The sequence below is a fragment of the Phocoena phocoena genome, chromosome 5, assembly GCF_963924675.1.
Source record: "Phocoena phocoena chromosome 5, mPhoPho1.1, whole genome shotgun sequence".
Classification (NCBI taxonomy): domain Eukaryota; kingdom Metazoa; phylum Chordata; class Mammalia; order Artiodactyla; family Phocoenidae; genus Phocoena; species Phocoena phocoena.
Window position 1 is genome coordinate 75,586,742 of NC_089223.1, and position 11,317 is coordinate 75,598,058.

The 11,317-nt window shown below is 37.7% G+C and overlaps 1 protein-coding gene across 1 annotated transcript in view; it reads left to right on the forward strand.

Moving 5' to 3' along the window:
• The window catches only part of TMEM156 (transmembrane protein 156), a 49,436-nt gene extending 43,807 nt beyond the window's left edge, over positions 1-5,629 (forward strand). The window contains exon 6 of the mRNA XM_065877249.1: positions 5,523-5,629. Coding sequence (XP_065733321.1) covers positions 5,523-5,629 — 107 coding nt within the window. The remainder of the gene's footprint in view (positions 1-5,522) is intronic.
• The last annotated feature ends 5,688 nt before the right edge of the window (positions 5,630-11,317 follow it).

Here is an 11,317-nt window from a genome sequence, read left to right on the forward strand (position 1 = left end):
TCCAAACTAAAATTCTTTTCTCGCTACTTGACATTGTACATTAAATTTTTTCTTGACTTTGCTCCACCTTAACTATACTGCAGGTCTTGTGCTCAGAAGGAGATGGGAGAGGAGGAATTGAAAGGATAGATACAGAGTTGAAAGAAATGGGTCAAAAGTTTCAGAGTTGAGAGGGCAGACAGCAGAAGCAAGAAGAACTACAATCCTGCAGCCTGTGAAACAAAAAACACATTCACAGAAAGATAGACAAGATGAAAAGGCAGAGGGCTATGTACCAGATGAAGGAACAAGATAAAACCCCAGAAAAACAACTAAAGGATAGATACAGAGTTGAGAGAAATGGGTCAAAAGTTTCAGAGTTGAGAGGGCAGACAGCAGAAACAAGAAGAACTACAGTCCTGCAGCCTGTGAAACAAAAACCACATTCACAGAAAGATAGACAAGATGAAAAGGCAGAGGGCTATGTACCAGATGAAGGAACTAGATAAAACCCCAGAAAAACAACTAAATGACGTGGAGATAGGCAACCTTCCAGAAAAAGAATTCAGAATAATGATAGTGAAGATGATCCAGGACCTCATAAAGAATGGAGGCAAAGATTGAGAAGATGCAAGAAATGTTTAACAAAGACCTAGAAGAATTAAAGAACAAACAAACAGAGATGAACAATACAAAAACTGAAATGAAAATTACACTAGAAGGAATCAATAGCAGAATAACTGAGGCAGAAGAATGGATAAGTGACCTGGAAGACAGAATGGTGGAATTCACAGCTGCGGAACAGAATAAAGACAAAAGAATGAAAGGAAATGAAGACAGCCTAAGAGACCTCTGGGAAAACATTAAACATAACAACATTCACATTATAGGGGTCCCAGAAGGAGAAGAGAGAGAGAAAGGACCAGAGAAAATATTTGAAGTGATTATAGTTGAAAACTTCCCTAACATGGGAAACGAAATAGCCACCCAAGTCCAGGAAGCACAGCGAGTCCCATACAGGATAAACCCAAGGAGAAACACGCCGAGACACATAGTAATCAAACTGGCAAAAATTAAAGACAAAGAAAAATTATTGAAAGCAGCAAGGGAAAAACAACAAATAACATACAAGGGAACTCCCATAAGGTTAACAGCTGATTTCTCAGCAGAAACTCTACAAGCCAGAAGGGAGTGGCATGATATACTTAAAGTGATGAAAGGGAAGAACCTACAACCAAGATTACTCTACCTGGTAAGGATCTCATTCAGATTCGATGGAGAAATCAAAAGCTTTACAGATAAGCAAAAGCTAAGAGAATTCAGCATCACCAAACCAGCTCTACAAGAAATGCTAAAGGAACTTCTCTAAGTGGGAAACACAAGAGAAGAAAAGGACCTACAAAAACAAACCCAAAACAATTAAGAATATGGTCATAGGAACATACATATCAATAATTACCTTAAAAGTGAATGGATTAAATGCTCCAACCAAAAGACACAGGCTTGCTGCATGGATACAAAAACAAGACCCATATATATGCTGTCTACAAGAGACCCACTTCAGACCTAGGGACACATTCAGACTGAAAGTGAGGGGATGGGAAAAGATATTCCATGCCAATGGAAATCAAAAGAAAGCTGGAGTAGCAATACTCAATGACACAATAGACCAGATAGGTTTAATTGATATTTATAGGACATTCCATCCAAACACAGCAGATTACACTTTCTTCTCAAGTGTGCACAGAACATTCTCCAGGATAGATCACATCTTGGGTCACAAATCAAGCCTCAGTAAATCTAAGAAAATTGAAATCATATCAAGCATCTTTTCTGACCACAACACTATGAGATTAGAAATGAATTACAAGGAAAAAAATGTAAAAAACACAAACACATGGAGGCTAAACAATACGTTACTAAATAACCAAGAGATCACTGAAGAAATCAAAGAGGAAATCAAAAAATACCTAGAGACAAATGACAATGAAAACACGACAATCCAAAACCTATGGGATGCAGCAAAAGCAGTTCTAAGAGGGAAGTTTATAGCTATACAAGCCTACCTCAAGAAACAAGAAAGATCTCAAGTAAACAATTTAACTTTAAACCTAAAGGAACTAGAGAAAGAAGAACAAACAAAACCCAAAGTTAGTAGAAGTAAAGAAATCATAAAGATCAGAGCAGAAATAAATGACATAGAAACAAAGAAAATAGCAAAGATCAATAAAACTAAAAGTTGGTTATTTAAGAAGATAAACAAAATTGATAAACCTTTAGCCAGACTCAACCAGAAAAGGAGGGAGAGGACTCAAATCAATAAAATTAGAAATGAAAAAGGAGAAGTTACAACAGACACCACAGAAATACAAAGCATCCTAAGAGACTACTACAAGCAACTCTATGCCAATAAAATGGACAACCTGGAAGAAATGGACAAATTCTTAGAAAGGTATAACCTTCCAAGACTGAACCAGGAAGAAATAGAAAATATGAACAGACCAATCACAAGTAATGAAATTGAAACTGTGATAAAAAATCTTCCAACAAACAAAAGTCCAGGACCAGATGGCTTCACAGGTGAATTCTATCAAATATTTAGAGAACAGCTAACACCCGTCCTTCTCAAACTCTTCCAAAAACTGCAGAGGAAGGAACACTCCCAAACTCATTCTACAAGGCCACCATCACGCTGATACCAAAACAGACAAAGATACTACAAAAAAGAAAATTACAGACCAATATCACTGATGAATATAGATGCAAAAATCCTCAACAAAATACTAGCAAACAGAATCCAACAACACATTAAAAGGATCATACACCATGATCAAGTGGGATTTATCCCAGGGATGCAAGGATTCTTCAATATACGGAAATCAATCAATGTGATATACCATATTAACAAATTGAAGAATAAAAACCATATGATCATCTCAATAGATGCAGAAAAAGCTTTTGACAAAATTCAACACCCATTTATGATAAAAACTCTCCAGAAAGTGGCACAGAGGGAACCTACCTCAACATAATAAAAACCATAAATGACAAATCCACAGCAAACATCATTCTCAATGGTGAAAAACTGAAAGCATTTCCTCTAAGATCAGGAACAAACAAGGATGTCCACTCTCACTGCTATTATTCAACAGAGTTTTGGAAGTCCTAGCCACGGCAGTCAGAGAAGAAAAAGAAATAAAAGGAATACAAATTGGAAAAGAAGAAGTAAAACTGTCACTGTTTGCAGATGACATAATACTATACATAGAGATTCCTAAAAATGCCACCAGAAAACTACTAGAGCTAATCAATGAATTTGGTAAATTTGTAGGATACAAAATTAATACACAGAAATCTCTTGCATTCCTATACACTAATGATGAAAAATATGAAAGAGAAATTATGGAAACACTCCCATTTACCATTGCAACAAAAAGAATAAAATACCTAGGAATAAATCTACCTAGGGAGAAAAAAGACCTGTATGCAGAAAACTATAAGACACTGATAAAAGAAATGAAAGGTCATACCAACAGATGGAGAGATATACCATGTTTCTGGATTGGAAGAATCAATATTGTGAAAATAACTATACTACCTAAAGCAATCTACAGATTCAATCCAATCCCTATCAAATTACCAATGGCATTTTTTACAGAACTAGAACAAAAAATCTTAAAATTTGTATGGAGACAAAAACGACCCCGAATAGCAAAGCAGTCTTGAGGGAAAAAAATGGAGCTGGAAGAATCAGACTCCCTGACTTCAGACTATACTACAAAGCTACAGTAATCAAGACAGTATGGTACTGGCACAAAAACAGAAACATAGATCAATGGAACAAGATAGAAAGCCCAGAGATAAACCCATGCACCTATGGCCAACTAATCTATGACAAAGGAGGCAAGGATATACAATGGAGAAAAGACAGTCTCTTCAATAAGTGGTGCTGGGAAAACTGGACAGCTACATGTAAAAAAATGAAATTAGAACACTCCCTAACACCATACACAAAAATGAACTGAAAATGGATTTGAGACCTAAATGTAAGACCAGACACTATAAAACTCTTAGAGGAAAACATAGGAAGAACACTCTTTGACATAAATCACAGCAAGATCTTTTTTGATCCACCTCCTAGAGTAATGGAAATAAGAACAAAAATAAACAAATGGGACCTCATCAAACTTAAAAGCTTTTGCACAGCAAAGGAAACTGTAAACAAGATGAAAAGACAAGCCTCAGAATGGGAGAAAATATTTGCAAACAAATGAACAGACAAAGGATTAATCTCCAAAATATATAAACAGCTCATGCAGCTCAATATTAAAGAAACAAACAACCCAATCCAAAAGTGGGCAGAAGACCTAAATAGACATTTCTCCAAAGAAGACATACAGATGGCCAAGAAGCACATGAAAAGCTGCTCAACATCACTAATTATTAGAGAAATGCAAATCAAAACTACAATGAGGGGCCTTCCCTGGTGGCACAGTGGTTGAGAGTCCACCTGCCAATGCAGGGGACACAGGTTCATGCCCCGGTCCAGGAAGATCCCACATGTTGCGGAGCGTCTGGGCCCGTAAGCCATGGCTGCTGAGCCTGCGTGTCCAGAGCCTGTGTTCCGCAACGGGAGAGGCCACAATAGTGAGAGGCCTGCGTACAGCAAAAAAACCAAAAGCAACAACAATAAAAGCTACAATGAGGTACCACCTCACACCAGTTAGAATGGGCATCATCAGAAAATCTACGAACAACAAATGCTGGAGAGGGTGTGGAGAAAAGGGAACCCTCTTGCACTGTTGGTGGGAATGTAAATTGATACAGCCACTATGGAGAACAGTATGGAGGTTCCTTAAAGAACTAAAAATAGAATTACCATATGACCCAGCAATCCCACTACTGGGCATATACCCAGAGAAAACCATAATTCAAAAAGACACATGCACTCCAATGTTCATTGCAGCACTATTTACAATAGCCAGGTCATGGAGGCAACCTAAATGTCCATTGACAGATGAATCGATAAAGAAGATGTGGTACATATATACAATGGAATATTACTCAGCCATAAAAAGGAACGAAATTGGGTCATTTGTTGAGATGTGGATGGATCTAGAGACTGTCATACAGAGTGAAGTAAGTCAGAAAGAGAAAAACAAATATCGTATATTAATGCATGTATGTGGAACCTAGAAAAATGGTACAGATGAACCGGTTTGCTGGGCAGAAATGAGACACAGATGTTGAGAACAAATGTATGGACACCAAGGGGGAAAGCCACTGGGGGGTGGGGATGGTGGTGTGATGAATTGGGCAATTGGGATTGACATGTATACACTGATGTGTATAAAATTGATGACTAATAAAAAAAAAAAGAGTGTCAGAGTTGCAGGCAGGAAATTTAGCAAGTCGTGGAAACTGCCAAAGTCCTGTCTAGGTGGAAGGCATGGTTCTCTTACTACATTGGAATATACTGTGTCTACTTTCACATTGCTCTTGACTAAATACAGACTAGAACAGCTCTCCTTCTTAACCAGCAGAGACCATGCAGAGGCTGCCTATGGCTCATGTCAAGGATGTGCTTCCTCCAATACCAGAACTAGAAGTTACTTCCACGGCACATCAGCAAGGTCAATATACACGGTGAGTGATGCTTCAGCTTTATTGACGATTTGACTATTCATTATAAATGTGAATAGATCCAAGGAGGTATAGTTTTCCCCAAACTGCATTTCTATCCGGGTGTAGGAGATAGAAAGTGATGAACTTGCAAAATCAGTTCATATGAATTAGATGGCATGAAATAAAATCACTGTTTCCTCCAAGGTCTAGGAAGGACCAGTAAACTAATCTCTTAGTTTGTTGAACAACATGTGCCCTGAGATTTCTGCTCATCTCTTGGTACTGTTTCCTGGGGTTGAGTCATAAGTCCAGTAGGCTAATCATTATTTCACTTGGAACATGAGAAAAGAGAGAATGTAAATTTGTAAAGCAGAACTACTCACTGACTTTCAACTACTGAAATAAAAACTTCTCGAAATTTAATACTTGATAACCTAGATTAATGCACATTGATTTCCATGTATTTGAATACAAAACTGTGATCAGAAGTGTCTTAGAAATCTTTTTCTTTCATTCAACAAATATTTATTAAATAGCTATTTTGTTAAAGGCACTACTGATAACCACTGCAGGGGGTATAAAAATTATAACAGGGACTAGAAGGGAAACTAGCATTCTTAGTATTCTTTTATTGTGCTTGGTGGTAATAGACTAGATCATTTACTGTTTATAATATTTGGGTCCTGGCAGGAAACTGATGGTATACTCATATTGAATAACTTGGGGAGAGTTTCATAAAGGGCCTATTAAGCCAGGATGTGGGAAAACCAAAAAAGGACAGTGTAGCATCCTAGGACTAGTAACTGGGGGCACTGCTACTGTCCCTAAGACTAAAGGGACAAGGAACTCAGAGAGACAAAGACAGAAGCACACACACACACACAGAAGGAATATGTGGGGAGGGCTGTCTGATAGGAGCTGTGGCTTTTGGGCATGGACACAACAGCCTGTGGTTGCCCTGAGGAGAGAGAATGAATATCCTACCTTGGCTGTTCTTTTTTCCCAATGTCCAGTACTCCCCATTGGCCAAACCCAACCAGAGCCAGAGGACACTGGCGCTGATTGAGACAGTTCATATAGATTGGCCTCCCAGAGCACCAAGGAAAGTGGACAAAAGGGGAGGGAAGATCTGGAGAGACAACCAAAGGGATCCAGCATAGGTGGCCCAATACATCAAACTGGAAACTAAGTGCCAAGGAACACTTTGTCTTCAGGACTAGAGAGAGGCAGGTCTTCGTGCTTGGGTCTTTAGTGCAATCAGGGTGTGCTGTTGGCTCAGAAATTCCTAGGGAGAATATAATGTCATCATATAATTGTTTTAATGAAATGTTACTGGCTACTATGCTTGATATTTCTCATTCTGGTCCTCATTCTTGGATGCTCAAGCTTGCACGTGAAGAGCTCTCCTCTGTCCTTTTACCAAATGCTTTTGGAGCACCTACTGTGTGCCAAGAATTCTGCTACTCATTGACAAAATAACATGCAGTCCATCAGTGGAGGAATCAGATTAGGGAATCCCTAATTCCAACTGAGTGTCAAGTACCATGATGGAGGCACCCACAAGGGACTTGGGGAGCGTTATGGGGAGACCCCTCATTCAGAGGACATGTTGCCTAGTATTTAATAGATGTCCAATAAATATTTAGTGGACATAAGTATTGAGTGAATGGATAAATCTCAACTTCTGTGTCTCTCTACTAGAAGCATGGACTCCTGTAACCAAAAGAAACTTGTGTGAACACTTTTACTTTTATTTTATATAAGTGGAAAATAAGCCAAAAAAATATAGTGGCAGAGGCTGGAGGAGACCCTAGGTTTCCTGGGACCTAGGCTGAGAAGTTTATTACCACTAACCACACTGTCTACTTGGGGATATAAAGGAGGGTCCATGGCATAACAAAGGATTGGAAAGAGCCCTTAATCAGTGACTTTAGGAAGTTTTTCGTGTTCTTATAAGACATAGTTTTAATAAACGGTTTAAATTTTTTTTCCACTAATTATTTTCAGGTCAACAACATTTTTGTGTGAATAATATTTGCCTTTTTTTAAATCTTCAGACTATCCTTATGAATTCCTCTGGGCGATTTGGACTGAACCCTTCTGAAGAGTATTCATAATTCTATTCTGGGAATGAGTTAACTGGTAATAGTTGGTCTGGCTGAGGATGCACAATAGGAACCAGTAGGAGTGCTGACTGGTTGATGGAAACTAACTCAACAGCATTCATTTGACCTAGGAGATCAAAGGCACAAGAGTTTTTTTCAGGAAGGCATTATGAGTCATGGAAAACAAGCTAATGAAACCCATGGAAAAAGCAAGAGAACACTTCCTCTCTTTGTTTATCCATCATTATACAGCTTACACTAGTCCCAAGATTTTGATTTTGAGGAACCAAAAACAGGGTTGAGGATGCAAATCCTCTCTCTCACTGGCCCACATTGCAGATCCTGATTTTATGTTTTCTTATATAGATGGATTGTTTCTATTTGGCAAATTGCTTAAGAGGACCTGGGTTGTTTGTTTATACATTTGTTTGCATGTGTAAAGCTTTCTTCCTTTTGGCACTGGGATGTTTAAAAAAAATTCAAAACACCAAAATAAAATGAATTTAAGTGAAATACTTGAATGTTTAAGTCTAATAACAATATGTTTCCTCTGTTTCCTTTGGCTTTCATCTTTTCATAGCTATCACTGATGTCAAGAATAATTATAGTTATTAATTACAGTAAAATCATATATAAAAAAGAGGATAGTTCTTAACATTGAAAAATACTTTCAAAAGAATCAATATTGTTAAAATGGCCTTACTACACAAAGCAATCTACAGATTTAATGTGATCCCTATCAAATACCCATGACAGTTTTCACAGAACTAGAAAAAATAATCCTAAAATTTATATGGAACAATAAAAGACCCCAAATTGCCAAAGCAATCTTGAGGGGAAAAAAAAAAAAAACCAAAGCAGGAGGCATAACCCTCTCATACTTCAGACAATACTACAAAGCTACAGTAATCAAAACAGTGTGGTATTGGCACAAAAACAGACATATGGATCAATGGGACAGAATAGAGAGCTCAGAAGTAAACCCACACACCTATGGTCAATAATCTTTGACAAAGGAGGTAAGAATACACAATGGGAAAAAGACAGTCTCTTCAGCAAGTGGTGCTGGGAAAGTTGGATAGCTGCATGTAAATCAATGAAGTTAGAATACACTCTCACACTATGCACAAAAATAAACACAAAATGGCTAAAAGACTTAAACATAAGACATGACACCATAAAATTCCTAGAAGACAACATAGGCAAAACATTCTCTGACATAAATTTTACCAATGTTTTCTTAGGTCAGTCTCCCAAGGCAATAGAAATAAAAACAAAAATAAACAAATGGGATCTAATGAAACTTACAAGCTTTTGTACAGCAAAAGAAACATAAACAAAATGAAAAAGCAACCTATGGAATGGGAGAAAATATTTGCAAATGATGAGATGAACAAGGCCTAATTTCCAAAATATACAAGCTCATACAACTCAACAACAGAAAAACAAACAACCCAATCGAAAAATGAGCAGAAGACCTAAATAGACATTTCTCCAAAGAAGACATACAGATGGCCAACAGGCACATGAAAAGATGCTCAACATTGCTAATTACAGTATGTCCCCTACATATGAACCTTCAAGTTGCAAACTTTCAGAGATGCGAACATGTGTTCGCATGTCCAATCATGTAAATTCATGTGTCTGGCATACCTTGTCACGTGTGTGCATCCTCTACAAGTGGTTGTGCTTTTGTATACAGTACTGTATAGAGTACAGTATCATTATTTCAAGCCCAGGATGTCCAGAAGCAAGCGTAAAAGCAGTGGTATATAGCCGATTGTGTTAGTTGGGTACTTAGGCTAACTTTGTTGGACTTACGAACAAATTGGACTTATGAATACACTCTTGGAAGGGACCTTGTTCGTATGTAGGGAACTTACTGTATTAGAGAAATGCAAATCAAAAGTACAATGAGGTATCACCTCACACTGATCAGAATGGCCATCACTAAAAATTCTACAAATAATAAATGCTGGGGAGGGTGTAGAGGAAAGGGAACCCTCCTACACTGTTGGTGGGAAAGTAAGTTGGTGCAGCCACTATGGAAAACATTATGGAGGGTCCTCAAAAAACTAAAAATAGAACTACCATATGACCCAGCGATCCCACTCCTGGGCATATATCCGGGCAAAACTATAATTCAAAAAGATACATGCACGCCTGTGATAACCTAGAAGGGTGGGACAGGGGAGTGGGAGGGAGGCTCAAGGGGAAGGGCATATATGTATACATATAGCTAATTCACTTTGTTGTACAGCAGAAACCAACACAACATTGTAAAGCAACTATACTCTAATTAAAAAAAGAAAAAAAAAAGATACATGTACCACTATGTTCATAGCTGCACTATTCACAATAGCCAAGACATGGAAACAACCTAAATGTCTATCAGCAGACGAATGGATAAAGAAGATGTGCTGTATATATACAATGGAATATTACTCAGCCTTAAGAAAGAATGAAATAATGCCATTTACAGCAACATGGATAGACTTAGAGATTATCATATTAAGCAAAGTAAGTCAGACAGAGAAACAAATACCATATGATATCACTTCTATGTGGAATCCAAAATATGACACAAATGAATCTATCTACAAAATAGAAACAGACTCACAGACATAGAGAAAAGACTTGTGGTTGCCAAGGGGGAGTGGGTGGGGGAGGGATGGAGTGGGAACCTGGGGTTAGCAGATGTAAGCTATTATATGTAGAATGGATAAACAACAAGGTCCTACTGGATAGCACAGGGAACTATATTCAACATCCTGAGATAACCCATAATGGAAAAGAATATCAAAAAGAATGTATATGTATAACTGAATCACTTTGCGGTACAGCAGAAATTAACACAACATTGTAAACCAACTATACTTCAATTTTAAAAAGGAAAAGAAAACACCTTCTGAGAGTTAAGGTGGAACTTAATCTCCTGATGTCATTATATGGTTAAAAGTGCTTATCTGAGTAGATTTTCAGAGTTTAACTGCAGGGTCAGATTTAACATTAAGCAACATAACAGGAATGAATGTTTCAGCACACAAGTTTTTTTGGTACTCCAGTTTTTTTTGTTGTTGTTAGATCACAAACTGAGATTCTAATTGTAAAATTTAGGGATTGAGGATTTGGCAAATGGAATTCTACTAGTCATACTTTTTCTTATTTGTATATCCCTGATTAATAGGTGAGTCAGGCTCAGGTCTGGGATACTTCAGCAGGAATTGAGGGATGTCACACTCTTTGAAGTATGGACCTTATATACAGTTTCTGAGAAGTCAAATTATTGTTTCCTTGCATATCACCTATTATGATCTGACAAATGACTTGGAAATCAATGGCAACTTGGCTTACAAAAGGCATGAATTAAGCTTCAAGTTCTGTTACATTGTGGCAGCTTTTAGAAGCTAATTTCACTTATTTATTAAAATACTAGACTTTAACAGAAACTGTGAAGCACTGAAAGAGGTAGTGTTATGGGCTGTCTGCCCACAGCAAGCTTACAATGTGGTGGAGGAGACAGGATATGAATGCCGCTAGTTATAATACTAGATGCAATGGTAAGGTAAGTGTCATTAGCAGGCTCCATGCTTCACGCTGAGAGCTCA